This window comes from Hippichthys cyanospilos, chromosome 3, assembly GCF_059441005.1.
Source record: "Hippichthys cyanospilos isolate Australia breed blue-spotted pipefish chromosome 3, RoL_Hcya_1.0, whole genome shotgun sequence".
NCBI lineage: Eukaryota > Metazoa > Chordata > Actinopteri > Syngnathiformes > Syngnathidae > Hippichthys > Hippichthys cyanospilos.
In genome coordinates, this window is record NC_142371.1 from 19,229,627 (window position 1) to 19,247,544 (window position 17,918).

The 17,918-nt window shown below is 38.2% G+C and overlaps 1 protein-coding gene across 1 annotated transcript; it reads left to right on the plus strand.

The window, feature by feature from the left end:
- Nucleotides 1–1,723: 1,723 nt before the first annotated feature.
- On the plus strand, nucleotides 1,724–16,252 carry LOC148426135 (BAR/IMD domain-containing adapter protein 2). The gene is made up of 15 exons (XM_088409934.1): nucleotides 1,724–1,862; nucleotides 4,071–4,213; nucleotides 4,288–4,363; nucleotides 5,890–5,976; nucleotides 7,632–7,693; nucleotides 7,783–7,854; nucleotides 8,716–8,853; nucleotides 9,163–9,315; nucleotides 10,381–10,557; nucleotides 11,574–12,189; nucleotides 12,270–12,459; nucleotides 12,902–12,982; nucleotides 13,385–13,544; nucleotides 13,618–13,658; nucleotides 14,985–16,252. Exons 2-15 carry the CDS (start codon nucleotides 4,166–4,168, stop codon nucleotides 15,055–15,057), a joined length of 1,974 nt encoding a protein of 657 aa, XP_088266060.1. The 5' UTR covers nucleotides 1,724–1,862; nucleotides 4,071–4,165; the 3' UTR covers nucleotides 15,058–16,252.
- The last annotated feature ends 1,666 nt before the right edge of the window (nucleotides 16,253–17,918 follow it).

The following is a 17,918-nucleotide window of genomic DNA, read 5'->3' on the forward strand; positions in this document are numbered from 1 at the left end:
CAGAACACAACTGCGTTGTTGGAACGTTGTTTCAGGTTAAGTGGAACAAGGCCAGGAGGATGTTAGTATGCTAACGCGGTAGCGCTGAAGACGTCTCTCGCTCAAGCAGCAGTTAGTTAAGATCTGCTACCCTCTAGTGGTGAAAAAGAGTTTAGCACTTTCAGCGCACTTCATAGGAGGGGAAAAAAAGCCACCACGGTCGTGGTGTGTGTCGACAATAATGATTCCATCCTTGTCCATTGAATTTATATTGAGAATGAATGAAAATTAAATGAAAGATTTGAGTAGTTGAGGTTGTTTCACAAATCTTCTTATGATGAAATATGAGCTACAACCTGGTCAATTAAGCTGAGGCGGGATGATGAATTTTACCATAATTTTTTAGATGTCTTGAGATTTTTGAGAGGAATGTAAAGCATGCGCTTGCAAATTTGTGTAGTTTCTATAATATTCTAATTAATAATTATATTAATAATAGTATTTTTTTTACATACAATCATTGGTAACTTAATTAATTAATGGCAAATTAATTTAATTAATCAATTAAAAAATTAATTAATTCATTAGTTGGACATGTTATTTATTTAGTTATTTAATGAAACATGTATCTATTTATTAGGAACAGATTAGCAGCTTTTCCATTCATTCAAATTAGGAATGTTGATTTGGAAAATGAGATTAATAATAGTAATTTTGTTTACATACAATTGTTGGTAATTGGTAATTTAATTAATTAATGGCAAATTAATGTAATTAATCAATTAAACAATTAATTAATTCATTAGTTGGACATGTTATTTATTTAGTTATTTAATGAAACATGTATCTATTTATCAGGAACGGATTAGCAGCTTTTCCATTCATTCAAATGAGGAATGTTGATTTGGAAAATGAGATTAATAATAGTAATTTTTTTTACATACAATTGTTGGTAATTTAATTAATTAATGGCAAATTAATTTAATTAATCAATTAAACAATTAATTAATTAATTAATTACCCATGTTATTTATTTACTTATTGAAACATTTATCGATTTAATTTTGGCCCTTTCGGCCCTCCATAGGAACGGATTAGCAGCTTTTCCATTCATTCAAATTAGGAATGTTGACTTGGAAAATGAGTGTTTTGACGCTGCTGTGATTGCTGAAAACTTTCAAGCGTTTTTACAAACAAAGTCAAGATTAATAAAGTGTCTAGTGAGTATTTCTTGGCAACCAAAAGCCAGCGTGGGACTTAAAGGAGGTGTGTGACAAAAGCAGGGCCTCCTCAGCCTCGGATGTGCCAAGGCCATGACGAAGAGTCGAGTCCAGCTTCCGAGCCCGCAGCCTCGTTTGCATGCGGCGAGGCCTCCTTTTGCCCATCTTGATCTATGTAGGCCAGCCCTGTGTTACTCACGTGGACCTTTTTTTTTTTTTTTTTTTGGCTTAAAAAGTTCAAGTCATTATTCTCCCGCTGCTATTCAGACCAGGTCCTGTCAGCTCATTGTTATTCAGGCCCAGTGAGGGAGCCGAAGTTTGGTTTGGTAGCTGACCAGGATCGGCTGGGAAGTCTGGTGGACATCAAGCGGACTTTTTTTCTCTTTTTTTTTTTTTTGTGCACCGGTGAAGGCATGTTACTAATCGGCTCAGTAATGAGGAGAGGTACTGAACGGCACCAAATATCTGACCTCCATTCTTGTGTGCAGGCGAGAGAGAGGGAGAGAGAAAGCATGTGAAAAAAAAAAAAAAAAGGGGTGGAGGGGAGAGGAGATTTAGTGGGCCGCCTCATGAAACAACCCCCCACTCAGCAAAGGCAAGAAAAGAGAGGACGACTCATCGGGAAGCCTCGATCGCCTCTTCCGACAATGAGATGAGAACAAGGTAATTACTTTCTAGATATTTCTTCTCTTTTGTTTGTGCTGGTACACAAATCAACAGGCGAGGCTAACATCCAACACCTCACGCGTTTTCCATGCCATTTGGGGTATTTTTTTCCCATGTGTTACAAGTTGGACTTTGTAAATGATCGGTTCGGTAGGTGCTTGCTTTTCTTGTGATATACGACACACTGTGAAATGCTTTGAAGTCGATGGTAAAGTCTTTTGAAACTTTTCATACCCTAAGTACCAAGTTTAGGGGAAAATAATTGTCTCTAAGTTCAACCATTACGACTAACATCAAAAAGAAATAATCAAGCGGAATTTTCATCACGCACAAGTGAAATACTTTGAAATCTATGGTAAAGTCTTTTTAAAGTTTTCATACACTTAGTGTTAACTTTAGGGGAAAATATGTGTCTCTAAGTTCAACCTTTATGACTAACATTAAAAAGAAATCCTCAAGCTGAATATGAATCAAAACACCAAGTCGGAGTTTAATTCCTAAAATGTATATGTAATATTACTGTAATCCACTGCAACATGATGTTGTGTTTAAAGTTTAGCACTGCAGTTAAATATATGACGAATAAATATACTCTATAATAGTTCAGTAAAGAATACATTCAAATGTATTGCAAATAAAAGTTAAATCAAAATGTGCCTAAATAAATGTTTAAAAAACAAATTCTTCATGTCAAGTCAAATACAACTGAATTGTAGTATGAAACTGGATCTTTTTCTTTAACTTAACTTGATTATAATGATTTTTTATCACAGGCCTGCCAGAGAGATCAATAGATTGATGACTAAGAACCTAGATTTTTAAGTACCGGTTATTAAGCTAGGTTGCTAGCTAACTTGTTAAATAGTTAGCGGGTTAAGTAGATAGCTAGTTACCTCCAAGTTAGCTAGCTAGTCTGCTAAGTCAGTATATGGATTAGCTTGCTATGTAGCTATCTAGAGATGGATGGATGGATAGATATTCAATTAGCTAAAAAAAAACTATATCTAGATAACTATACAACTATCTTTTTAGATAGATAGCTATCTAGATAGTTATATAGTTATCTTTTTAGATAGATAGATAGATAGATAGATAGATAGATAGATATTTAATTAGCTAAAAAGCTATCCATCTATCTAGATAACTACTGTATATAGCTAGCTTTTTTGATAGATAGATAGATAGCTATCTAGATAGCTATATAGCTAGCTTTTTAGATAGATATCTAGATAGCTATACAGCTATCATTTTAGATAGATAGATAGATATTTAATTAGCTAAAAAGCTACCCATCTATCTAGATCTAGATAACTATACAGCTAGCTTTTTAGATAGATAGCTATCTAGATAGCTATAAAGTTAGCTTTATAGATAGATAGATAGATAGATAGATAGATAGATAGATAGATAGATAGATAGATAGATAGATAGATAGATAGATAGATAGATAGATAGAAGCTGTATGGATGTTAAGTCCTGTTTGCAGTGACTACGTTGAAATGCATCAATTAGTCCCCCTTCCCATGCACATTTAAAGAGTCGAAAGCACATGAATGCATCTTCTGTGTCAGCTCCAAACCACCTGCAGACTTGCTCCTCTTCTATGTTAAATACACAACAACTCCCCCGAGAGTAAAATCTCCTGATATTCTCCACTTAAATGTTCCACTTTTTTCCCCCTTTCTTTCATCCCCTCCATTTTATTGTCGCGGCCCTTCTGACACACACAAAAAAAAGCATACCAGGGTGGCCCTAATGAGCAAGAGTCTGGGACTGTTTTCTTTGTGTCATGTAGCATTTGCTGATCTGGGTCAACGTCTTGCCTGTAATCTCAGTGGCTTAATAAACCCGACGGCTGCAGTTTTTTCCACCAAATTTAGTTCCTACATCCTCTCGCGTCGCCCCGCTGTGACACCTGCGACACTCCACCCACGCCGCCAGGTTCGTCTTATCTTGCGGAATATTTGGATTAGCCGATAGTGTTGGAATTGGCCCCGGCAGGCGAGGAGGAGCTCTCTGTGAAAATATCTGCTTTTAGTCAAGGACGCGCGCTCATATCTTGACGTGAGGTCACGGCGACCTCCAAACACCCTCCAGTGGCTTTTTTTTTTTTTTTTTTTTAAATCACATACTTCCACTAATCACCTGCAATAATTGTACATCTGAATAAAAACAAAGACTGTTTTTGTTACTCTCGTCTCACAGGGGTCTATCATCTCCTGTAAATCACCTGACTAAAAAAAAAAACGAGTTCTATTGCTAACCACATACCTGAAGAGGAGAAGAAATAGAAGAACAAAATGTCACGGACCGACGAGGTCAACAAGATGACGGAAAATGTTTATAAGGTATGAACGTTCTTTATTATTTTTCACGATTGGCTGAGGTCATTTATTGTAACAAATTTGATGTGTGCCAACAGGGGATTCTGGACCATTTTAATCCCAGTTTGAAGAATTTTGTCACCATGGGAAAACACTATGAGAAAGCTCTCACAGGTTTGTTCCCCCAAATTTCAGCATTTTAGGTCATTTTGGAAGAAAAAAAAAGATCACTCAGACCATTCAATGCCATGGACGTATTTTCACGTTTTTTAAGAATCCAGATATTCGATCCCAGATACTTAAGTATCGATTTTATACTTAAGTATCTGGAAATGATTGGCCTTAATGTAGTTAAATATCGATTTCATACTTAAGTATCTGGGATTCAATGTCCAGACTCTTAAAAACTGTGAAAATCCGTCCCTGGCATTGAATGAGTTAAGAACAGAAAATCGTGAAAATGAAAGCTCAAGCTTGCTTTTTACTATACGGTGTTTGCAGTGCTTCCAGAGGAAATTTCTTTAGCCAGAAATTTTACGTGGGAGTAAGAGACAGCTGCATAAACAAAAAAAGTCATAAACCATATGTCCTCCAGACACCACATTTTCAGATTTTTTTAAAGATACTTTTGTCACACATTTGTCAACTTATTTCCAAATCATTTTGCACAACTTGCAAAAAAAAAAAAGCACATCACTGACAATGATTTAAACACGCCTCTAAACAATTAACTCATTCAATCCCAAGGACGTATTTTATATTTTTAAAGAGTCCCAGGTTTTAATTTGTGGATTTTTTTTTAATATAAGATTGAAGGAGGGTGTAAAATAACGTATAATGAGTTCTCATTAAATACATTTTTCGAATTAAATACATAAATGAAATACCTGGGATCGAATGTCCAAGACTCTTGAAAGACTCGTAAAACTACATCTTTGGGATTGAATGAGTTCATGAAGTAATCAAGGATCATATTTGTTATTCTTATCAAGACAGTTTGGACAAGCGTATCCTTCCCAAATTTGTGGGAGGCTTGTTTCTATTCTTTCCAAAGCACAAAGTAAGGTTCAATAAAACCATGCTTGAGTGATTTGCAAATGAACAACCCCCTTCAAAATGAAAAGTTGGTCGCGACCTCATAAAAAGGTCAAAAATATCCTCAAACACAGCAAGAGAGGAAGCTGTTTTAGCGTTAGAAGTCCTCTTTTACATTCATTCTTCAGAATGTTGTTCCAATACTTATGATTATAATGACTGTTGGCAGAGCTGTGATATTTTTTATTAATTTATATATATATATATATATATATATATATATATATATATATATATATATATATATTTTTTTTTTTTTTTTTTTTAAACATAGTAATTTTTAGCTGTTTTTTTTAATCCTTTTTGCTAGATGTATCTAGATCAAGGGCTCAAATCTAATCAAAATTGACACGAGGGGATTTGGAGTTCAACACAGCACGTGTCTAGAACCCCTATTTTATTTGACTAAGTAACTTGACTGTTTTGAAATTAAGCTGAACTCTCTTACATTTCATGCGCATCATTTATTCAAGTCCTGCATTTAAAGTGCTTTATAATTGAATATCAGTTGAACGATCTTTTCCCTGGCTCATGATGGATGGAACTAGTTGAAATGTCTTTCCTTTAGTAGACTTTTTCTCCAATAAACATTGTGTTTTCCTCAGGGGTGACAGTGGCAGCAAAAGGCTACTTTGACGCCCTGGTCAAGCTGGGAGAGCTGGCCAGCGATAGCCAAGGCTCCAAGGAGCTGGGTGAGTGCACGCCTTCAGGACGCCGTTGCGAAAGGAAAATAAAAATTAGCCGCTTATACCAGCTGAGAGGATTGGGGGCGTGGGGAAATAGTCGCTGGGCTCGGGAGCTTTGTGTTTGCGCAGGGAGGAGATGAAGACACAAGAGGGAAATGTAGAGAGCGAGGAAACAGAGGGAAAGGGAGAGAGTGGACTCATTGTCGGGAGATTAACAACACCACATGATCTCATTGTGATGCCGAAAACAGCGGGGGAGGCGGGCGGGAGTGTCAAGAGGGCGAGATGCCAGCCGCTGCATACTGCTGCGCTGTGAGGAGGCCTGTGTGCAAAATACGAAAACCCTTCACAATATATTTAGAGCGCATGCACAATATAACGCAGTTACTGCAGGCTGGTCATGATCTAAAAGAGAGGTGCGCAAGCCGTGGCTCCAGGGCTGCGTGCGGTTCTTTCGTTTTCCTCTTGTGGCCTAGCTAATGCTAATATTGTACGTATTCACATAAAAACGCACGCATAGCTTTTTCGACTGCGATAAACGAAACGCTCAACACTTCTCGAATCGTTTCCTAGCGTCAGCATGTCGTTAGCACCTTAGCATATGACACCGGAAGTGCTTGCATGACCTTAAACTAAACTTAAATGAACTTACATGCTCAAAATGATCCGAAAATAAATATTATTGCTCCAGTGGACATGCAAATGACACCTATATCACTGGTAATGTAAATTAAAAACGTACAAATAATAAATAAAAAGCTCTGTATACACCACCAATGCACTAGAGTCATCTCAAGGGAAAAAAATGAACTGCATGAATATTGTCAACTGCTGCAATTAATATTGTACAATTGAAATGGTTTAGGAGCATTTTTTGGGGGGGTTGGAATGGATTAGGATTTTTTATATGTAAAAAGCGCCTCCATTTAAGAAAAATTACAAAATTAATTCCGGAACAAATTAATTTAGTAAGTAGAGGTACCGCTGTAATGAGTTCATGAAAACACCTGCAGCAACTATCAAGTAATCATTCACTCAAGTTAAAATAAGGGATGGGTGAGCACCAGTCTTACTTTAAGGTATCGGTACTTGCAACGATACCAGTATCGGTCGCCCGCCTGTTGCTGGTTTACCATCAAGAATCAGAAAATTGACAATTTATTGCAAAAAAGTACAATCAATTGCTTTCTTAAAAAAAACCTTTGTAAAAGTTAGAAAAAAATTGCACACAAAAAAAAATCTATGAAATAACAAGGCCTTGAAATTTGAACCGTGTTATAGCAAGGGAACACCATTTTCCATTAAGTGAAATAGTCCTAACTCATTCAGTGCCATTGACGAGTATAGACGTCAGAGGTCCATTTTAACTGGACCAAGTAAAAAATCAATTATTAATGATTCAATTCAACTAGACAGCATAGATTAGCATTTAATGAAATAATTTCAGAACAGATAGCATTTTTGAGCGGCTGCACGTGGACCATTTAAGTTTGCCTTTAATTTCACACATTTTCATGCGGTGTTCTCAAAAAGGTTTTGTGTCTCCCAGTGAGTCAAACTGTCTCTTTGTGTACCAAAGGTTGCGAACCCTTTTCATGATTTCCCAACAATTGCAATGGACTCTTCTGTTTTGTTCTGTTCTATTCGGCGCGACTGCGCAGGAGACACATTGTTTCAGATGGCCGAGGTCCACAGACAGATCCAGGTGCAGCTGGAAGACGTGGTAAGTCGGAGTACGGGCGGGACGTAGCGTACGCGGACATCAATGAGACACGAATTAACGTCTGCGTGTCTTTGGCCGCCGTTTAACAGCTCAAGTTGTTTCATTCCGAGCTGCTGGCCCAGCTGGAGCAGAAGCTGGAACTGGACATCAAATACCTCACAGTAAGTCAAGGCCAGGATTTGAGGTCTTCACGCGGTTCACTCCAAGTTCATCTTGCCGTTTTTTTTCAATGAGGAACACCTCATCGATTAGGTACTAAAAACAAAAACTAAAGTAATTAAATACTAAGCAATTACCTTGTATAGTTAAGTACCAAATTCATTACTTACACAAGAGAATGTTCTAAATTAATCAACGTATGTAATTAAGTACTAAAGTAATTTTTGAATTACTCAAGTAATCACTGCCATAATCAATTACTGGCATCAAATATTTTAGTACCTGATTGAATATTTTACTACCTAAAGTTACTTTAGGTACTAATGTAATCCATTAAAATGAGTTTATGTTCTCAGGTATTAGATTGGGACTAAAAGTTGATTTAAGTACCTATAATTACTTATATGCAAAAGTAATTTGTAACTTTTATTCATAATTACCCAAAGTAATTATTTATTACTTTGGTACTTTATTTCATTTAATACCAGCCATTTTAGACAAAATCTTAAAAATACGTCTTTGGGTTTGTGTGAGTTTAAGACACTGGGGAGCTGAAATTTCACCCAAAGGTCAAAGTTCAACATGGCACTACCACTTAGTTATCACACTACCAGGAGTATGCCATCATTGGGCTAAAATGCTGCCGGAATGATTGGAGCAAAATGACCAAAAAATGTTCAAAATATTGCACAATGTATAAAATGAGTCTTTGACGTCTAAAGCCGTCAATGGTAGTGAATGAGTTGATGGTAAGGTTATATTTTGAAAGGAGAGAAAATGTACATTTACATTGCACCAAAGTGTTATTTCATCAGCAAGATATCATAAACGTTTGACAAAAATATGAGTTCCACCTCCCTTAGGCCACACTGAAGAAATACCAGAGCGAACGTCGATCCAAAACCGACTCCATCGAGCGGTGCCAGGCCCAGCTGAAAAAGTTGCGGCGGAAAAGCTTGGGCAGCCGTCACCCCAACAAGTACGGCGACAGAGAAATGCAGGCGAGTACGCCGCTTTGTCTCCGTATTGTTTTTGCGAGAAATAAACAGGTGGCCTTAAATGAGCTTACGCGCCAATCTGCATCAGCTGATTGTTCCCAGAACAACCTCACAATGAGAAGATTGAGAGGCTTTCTTAGCCTAATATGGAAGTCAAGGAAAAAGCAAAGGTCAACGAGGCCGCCGGCGCTGTTTTGGATTTATTTATGAAACAGGAAGTGATGTCACACCTGTTATTCCTGCTCGATAACAATGTACTCAAAAGGTCACGGCGGTCCCCTGTTAAGAACGTATGCTCGTTTCGCTTGGCAGTTTGTGGAGCTGATGAGTCGACGCCAAGTGGAGCTGGACACGCTGGTTGCTACGGGTTACAGGTCGGCGCTGACCGAGGAGAGGCGGCGATACTGCTTCCTGGTGGATCGGCAGTGTTGCGTCACCAAGCTGCTCATCAACTACCACTGCAAGGTCGGCCGCTGTTTTCGGTCCACTTGCAATTCAAAACGACCAAAAGTTCAAAGTCATGTTTAGAATTTAGTGTTAAGAGGTTTTTTTTTGTGCTATTATGCTTTTAAAATATGATTTACATGAAGAAATTGGTTGCCCGTGGAGCATTCTGGGATGCGTTTCCGCGACAGGGAGGGCGCTCGTTCAAGTAACCAATGGGTGCACAGCAAATGGACAAGCTCCCTCTAATTGGCTCTTGGCCAGGAAATGGACGATAGAAGTTTTTAAATTCATAGTTCAAAGCATTTTTTTTGTAAATTCAATAAATTGATCGTTAGTTTTGATCAATTCATCGATTAAGGATCTAAAGTTGGCCTGATTTTCAGAATTTCAGCCAACATTTTCACTCTTTGTGAAAAAGAAGATCATTATGTTTTATCAAAATGATGTATTTACATTTGCTTTTATTTTGGTAAGCAATGATCAAAATTTTTGCCTGTTTACTGCCCACAGAAAGAGTTACCTAATCCTTAAAAACATTCTCATGTATTTTCTTTATTGTATGTGTATATATATATATATATATATATATATATATATATATATATATATATATATATATATATATATATATATATATATATATATATATATATATATATATATATTAGTGCTCCTGTTTTAAATAATTAATTACCGTAATTCCCCAAATACGATGCGCTTTTTTTCCCAAAAATGAAGGCCAAAAGTATGAGTGTGTCCTATAAACTGTAACTTAAAAGTGTGAAATTTTTTCTTCGACACCATTCGGGGAAGATTGAATGAATCATTGACTTTTGACGCACATAAATGCCTTTTTATATCGGCCGTATTCTTACTCACGATAATTGCCAGTCGCAGCTAATTGCAGCTCGTGTTAGCTGAGGTTGTTAGGGCATTATTTTGAACAAAAGAAGCGAGCGGACTGAACCAACGTCCGAGTCCATCCTTGACCATACTACCGAGAGGATCATATCAAAGTTATTATTTCTCACTCAAGAGTGAAAGCGTCATTTGTCTGTTTTTATTTCTTTTTTTACCGCGCAGGTGAGGGAGCTGCTGTCACAGAAGTTGTCATCGTGGCAGCAGTCGTGCACTCAGCCCACCAAACTTCCCGAGCGCGCGCTCAACCTGCTGCGTCACACGGCGCCGCAGAGCCCCGGGGCCGCCGGGATCGCAGAAGTCCTGCGACACACCAAGCTGGGAGGCCCTCAGTCCGAACAGGTCAGAAGGTTAAGTCACATCCTGGCGCCACAGCGATGTCGTGGTTAGCGTGTTTGGAATCACAATTCGCAGGTTCACGATTTCGAATCTCGCTTTTAATCTTTTTCTGTAGAGTTGTTTTTTTTATTTTCGCTGAAGGAAAATCTGTATTGAAGTTTGAACATTTTTCTTTACTTTGACGTTTTTTTACTTCCTTTAAATCCTTTCAACTGTTTTTTCTTCACTGACCCTTAATCTGACTTTAAAATGAGAATTCTGAAAATGAATAGAGAAATCTTACTTTAATGTCAAATTTCTCAATTCAGGTTCAAAATTCTGAATTGAAAGGTCTGAATTCTAATTGGATTCTCTAGTACAAACGTACACATTTATTGGAATGGAAATTTATGACTTAAAATTGAGAATTCTGACTTTAAAGTGAGAATTTCAGATAATAGTGAGCTAACATTTTTTTCTTAACTGGCCTTAATCCTCTTCTGTAAGATGCTGGTTTTTTATTTTTGCAAAAGGAAAATCTGGAGTGAAGTCATTGCACATAATATTCCAAAGTTTTTGCCTGCTGAATGAAAAGTCAGAATTTTGACTCTTGAAAATGAGAATTCTGAGAATGGAGTTTTGAGAATTCTGAGAATAGAGTCAAAATTCTAAGTTTAAACTCAGATTTCTCTATTTGAAGAGAAAGCAGGAATTTTGACTCTATCCTCTTGATTCTGACTTCAGAGCCAGAAATCTGACTTAATTGTCCAACATAACAGACGCAATTAAATTGAAATTTTCTTCTTTGACCTGAAATCCTCACTTTAAAATGAGATTTCTGAGAATAAAGAATTCTATCTTCAATGCCAAATTGCTCAATTTAAAGTCAAAATTCAAACGTTATCCTAAGATCTTTGATTCGAAAGAACCGTAATTCTCATTTTATTCTCTAGTGCAAAAATGAGAATTAAATTGAGAGTTCTGACTAAAGTGAAAATTCCTCTGCTTGAAGTGTTTTTTTTTTTTATCTTGCTTTCCAGAGGCTGTCAGTTCAAGAGGTCCCGCCGCTGTTGAACGGCGAGCGTTCCCAGCAGCAGCAGCAGCCGCGCTCGCTCCCTTCCTCATCCTCGCAGAGCGACGCCTGCCCTCAAGGTTCCCCTCAGACCTTCCGGCCCGAATCCGCCGACTCGTCGAGAGGGGCGTCCCCCGAACGCGGCCGCTCCCCCCTCAGCGTGTCCGCGACGGGCCCCCCGGCAGACGGCGGCAGCCCCAGCCCGGCCGCGTCCACGCCCGGCGGCGGCGCGGCGCAGCCCTCCGGCCTCCTCATGGCCGCCAACACCAGCAACCTGTCGCCGAGCCTCATCCCCTCCACCGTCATGTCGCTCAGCCAGGTGCCCCCGAGCGGGAGCGCCTCGCAGGGCGTCACCCTGGCCATCCCGCACAGCGCCCCCCACAGCCCCCCGCTGCCCCACAGCGCCCCGCTCTCCAGGGCCATGACCCCCGTGCAGCTGCTCCACCAACAGGTGGGCCCGGCAGGGAACAACACTCTACCTTCCGCTCATCCTTGGCTGATGAAGACGGCCGAGATGTGCGCCACGTCCACTCTCCCGCTGCCCAAGCGGCCCGGCGCCGAAATCAGGCTGGGCGGCTTTCCAGGTCATACGGACCTCACCTTTCCATCCGTACCGGGCGCTACCTATGCCGCCGTCTTCTCAATCCGTCCCTTTCTCCTCCAGGTGCCAGGATGTTGCCGCTTTCGGGGCCCGTGCGGGTGGAGGCCATATTCGCTCATTCGCCCGGCGCCTCGGAAGGTGGAGGAGGAGGCGGGGCTTCCTTGCTGCACTTCCTGCCCGGGGACAGCGTCACCCTGCTCATTTCCGAGCCCAGGGACGGCTGGCATTACGGGCAGAACGATCGCACCGGCCGGTATGTTGTGCCCCTCAAAACACGTCAAGGCTGCTTATTCAAAAACCTTGAAGGTTTTTTTTTTGTCATATGCAGCATGTCTGTTTGTTTATTTCATTTGTTGACATTCGTTGTGAGGATACACTGATTATAGGCGTCCATATTTAGTATTTTGACAACCATCATCATCTGCAATTTTTGAGAAATCGTTTTTAAATAGGGCTGGATGATATGGCCAAAAAGTAAAATCTCAATTTTTGTTGTTGTACCATTTTAGTCAGTTATAAATCTTAAAAAAAATGTATTTAAAGATTTGATTAGCTCAGTAACATTGTAGAGTGAACTTTATTCAGTTTAAGTGTTCCACTCGATTTGTTTGAGTGTTTAGAAAGACTCATTTAGAAAAAAAAATGCAGATCTCATGATGATTATCAATACTTGTGCAACTTTTTGTCTTCATCAGGAAAGGCTGGTTCCCTTTCTCCTACACTCAGCCGCATCATCACCTTGAGAGGCGAGTAAGTCTGGACCAGCCCCCCAGAAGGTAAAAATCATCAATCATATATTACTACTTATTCCAGGGGATGTCAAAGGTTTCTTTTTAATGTTCATTAAGCAAATTCAGATTTTTACGCCATTAATGCTGCCTCCCGCCATAATTGATTTGCTATTTTTCAAATAGGTTCACAAGCCATGTCAAAAAAATGTATTTTTAGGGTATGGCGTGGGCCGCTAAAATGTGGATGGGGGGCCGCAAATGGGCCGTGCGCCGTAGTTTGGACACCACTGAATTCTGCTGTCATTGTCAATGATTGGTCACATCATTAGGTACACCCGGGCAGCAAATGAGATATTTGACGGAACTCCCTTAACTTCTCATTGGCTTTTCAGGTGTACCTAATGAAGTGAATGTTGCTTAATCGTATGTGCGCCCCCTCTTTTGCAGCTCGCTTTTCTTTTCCAAGGCCAACAGCACCAGCATGAGTCAACTGGACCAGCTGGTGTCACCCGCTGTCACTCCCGAGTCGGAAGAGGAGCGCTCGCTCCCTCCCCAGAGGATCAGCACCTTCAGGCCACGCCCATACAGCATGGCCGACACCAACAAGGTCAGAGCGTTATATAACCAAATATGGATACCCGATTATAAAATAAGCAATAACCGTGGTTTTTTTCTCACAGATCTGTGCTCAGCTGGCCTCCTCACCACCATCTCCAACAAGGTATTTGTTGCTCGCATTTTATGTTTTTATATTTTTGCGTTTTTTTTCCACATTGGGCATTCATTCCCACTTTTTTTTTTCAAGTGTTAGGGTAAAAAGGGTCTAAAAATGGCTGACATTGAATGAGAACTTGTAGCTTGCATAAAGGAAAATCTATCGTCAAGTGGGACGGATCAATAGATATATTTATATAACTTGAGATTTATTATTCTTTTTAATACCGTCCAAAATAGCACAAGCACAACATCACTGTTAATCATAAAGCATGAACATTACTTTTGTTCATAAAGCATTTCAATTTGTTTATTTATTGAAAAAAAATCAGCTCATTTTCATACATTACAAAATGATCTCGCGGGCCGGATTCATCTCGTTCGCGGGCCAGAACCGGCCCGCGGGCCATATGTTTGACACCACGATTTCAAGAGTTTTTATAGAGGCGGCCAATATCAGTCACTGCACTTAAGGCAGAAAAACCTGACATTGAGTAAGTCCTCCTTAGCACTAGTTGGCGCTATACTGTGGCAGTTCGAAAGTCTTTTTAATTTTTTTTTTTTTTTGATTAAATGAAATTGTATGCATGTATTAAAAATGTTCAATACTAATCGTTTACTTAGACTGCTAAGTATATTACATTTTTAAGTCGCTGGTGTCGATACCAAGCACCGATACCACTGGTAGGTTTGATCCTTAAAATTTCTCCCGAAAAACAATGACAGACAAATAAAAATAAATAAATAAAAATAACCCACAGTATATAGCCCATTACAGTATTTTGCTTTCTATTTACCTGTATCAGCTCATGTTGAGAGTACAATTCCTTGAAATGATGCCTGGTATCAGCCCAACAACGATATCTGGTATTGGCCCGATGAAAATATCGATAAAGAATTTATCAAGTATCACCACCAAAACGTATTTTAATTTCTTTTAGTACAGTACCGATACATCAAATATTACAGCGTTGATACATCAAATATCTTTTTTGCAATGTGTGTGTGTGAGTATATGTTTAAAAAAAAAAAAACACACAAAAAAATTGTGTGAGTCATCATTGCACATCATAATTAGCATTTTAGTGCCCTCTTGTGGTATATCTTTGTTATGGAACTATGTCAAAGCAAAGTTAGAAACATGTCAAAGCACTTTATATTCTAAAAGTAGTCCTTCGGCACCATCTTGGACCTTCTGTAGGCAATTCTAGACAGCAGGGCTTGCTCCTATTTGCCTAGAAATTATTATATCATGAAATTGATCTACATAATAAAAATTGTGATATTCTGAGAATAACCGATTTGATTTATTTCTGTATTTTTCGTACTCCAGGACCAACCCGTTTGCTCACGTTCGCCTCCGAAGAACTGTCACCAACGATCGCTCAGCGCCAATCATCGAGTGAGCGCGCCGCTTTTCAGGAAGCAACGGATCATCGCTTCAATAATTCTGTCCTCGCGATTTTCTTCTTAGGCGCTTTATCTGATAATCTGATACCATTTTTTTTAAGTAGTTCTAAAGTGCGGAACTGATCTGTGATTTCGAGAATTTAGCTGACTTGTTCAATTCGTCCAAGCGTGTCAAAAATATTGTAGCTCAGGGGCCGTACGGAGGAAAATCTATCGTTAGGGAACGGATAAAATGATGATTTATAACTTTAAAATTATCAGAGACAATTATATGTAGATTTTTGCCATGCACATCGGCCTGGTACCAGTTTAGCGTAAATATATTTTTGAAAAGCAAAAAATAACTAAATAAACAAAAAAGATAAAGGAAGTAAAGTAAATTTATTTTTGGTCTCCTATAATAGCATTTTTTCCTTTAATTGCATGAAAAGAATGGAAATTTTCAGCGATCATTTTTCCATTTCTTCATAAAATACATATTTTAGAACACATAATGAGATGAATATGATTCTCTATTTCTCAAAATCCGTTCGAATGAAGTTGCTAGCGCAAACGGCTCAGGAGTTATAGTGATTTGAAAAACATCTCGCGGGCCGGGTTCGACCACTTTGCGGGCCCTAACCGGACCGCGGGCCATATGTTTGGCACCTGTGATTTATACTTAGGTGGCAGTTTGCCACATCATTCTGACCTAAATTTATGAAAAAAAAACATTGCATGGAGGAAATAATGACAAATGATGAACATCTACTGTACTGTACACGTTTTCAGGCCCGCTCGAGAGAAACTCTAATACTCAAAATCAGTTTATGAATGATTTAATCAACGTTTTTAGGCTTTTAGTTATTTTTAGCCTGCAGTTGATTGACAGAAGTGCTTTTAGCTGAATGTACCGCAGGACTGGCTCCTATTTTACAACTCGGCACATGAAGATTTTGCGCCTTGGGAACAGGTTCCTCTTCTAAATTGTTTTATAAATTCTCAATTGTTGCCTTAGGTGACGCTTTTAGTTTTGCGTGTTCACAGTGCTTGTAGGCGTATTATTATGTACATTTGGTGATGAAGGTTAGGCCAGTCATCGACAAACGTGCTGTTGCTTTGATATCGTATATCACCAGTGGTTTTTTTTTTTTTTCCCTTTTCTAGAGCAGTTCTTCTCAACCACTTTGGGATCCAAAACCATGACATATTTCACCACCTATATATATATATATATATATATATATATATATATATATATATATATATATATATATATATATATATATATATATATATATATATATATATTATTAAATCTGAATTTAAGCACATTCATTTCCTAATACTTAATTATTAAGTACTTTAAAGTGCAAATTCTGAGAGTAGATTTCGTTTAAATCCGAAATTTGACTCCAATTCTCAGAATTCTACTGTGAAAGTCAGAATTCTCACTTTGTCCGAATGTTCTTTTTTTTTTTTTTCAGACCATGAATTTTTGAAGTCAGAATATTGACATTCACCTAAAGTCAAAATTCTGACAGTTTTCCGAATCCTCACGTTCTCAGAATTTTGACTTCTCTGGCTTTAAAGTGCAAATTCTGAGAATGAAATTCCTATTAAATTTTGACTGAAGTCAGAACTCCAATTTTATTCTCAGAACTCTGGCATTAAAATCAGAATTCTCACTTTAGTCTGAATTTTCACTTTTTTTCATAATATGAATTTTTCAAGTCAGAATTTTGACTTTTCACCTAAAGTCAAAATTCTCACTTTCACAGAATCCCGACTTGAAAAATGGACTTGATAAATTAAGGACGAAATTCTGTCTTAACTGTCTTTAAAGTGCAAATTCTGAGAATAAACTCAGATTTCTGACTACAGTATTTCCAGATTCTCACTTTGAATTCAGGATTATCTTTTTAAATCATGAAAATAATGATCTTTTCATCAAGCTATTTTTGTTTTTCCACCGAGCTCTTGATGGACCCCAAGTTGAGAAAAACTGTTCTAACATTTGGAGTATTTTTCAGTGTGTCAAATTGTTAAACAAACATCACATGTTTACATCCACCACCCTCGAAATGGAATTAACCCATAAAATAACGAATCATAGAAGATTTTATTTTTCCTCCCGAAAGCGAAAAGTTTGAAAGAACGCAAGTGAGAATTTTATTACCAGAAGAGTTAACATCTGGACTGAAAGATGCTTTTATGCGAAGATTTTTTTGTTCTATAGGAAGAAGAAAGTTGAAGAGGATAAGTTTGAAGGAAAGTCTCAATTTTAGTCTTTGAGTGTTTTTGATTCCATGAAATTCCATGAAATTGGGATAGAGGAGCAGCAGAATCTTGTGAGGATCAAAAAAAAGTTTTTTGCAAAGTGCCGGAGAAAAGTTTACAGGAAAGTTGAGGAAAGCCGAGGAAGCGTCGAACGGTAAAGTCAAAATAAAACGCCTTTTAGTACTTTTGTCGCCACAAGATTGTCTTTGTAAAGCTAACCGCTAACGTGTTATTTTCAAATCATCCTTAAGGATGATTTTGCATTTGCACATATTGTGATTTAACATGTTTGTTGCCGTTTCACTTTGGTAGGATATTTTAATCTATACTGTATAGTGATTAATAACGCGTTGAAATAAGTAATGATGTGAAAAAAAAATTCAAATACTGTATTTTTTGCACCTAAAAGCTGCCTTATAATCAGGTGCGCCTTATACCGCGCATAAACTGCGAGTTTTCATTTATTGGTAGAAAAAAAATGAAAACTTAATCACCATGTAAATTCTTCCATTTTTATCTCTGCATTTCATTTATATATGTAATTTTTACAGCTAAAACACTCTGTTTGAAATTTTCATATGCTACAGTATGCTCCAAT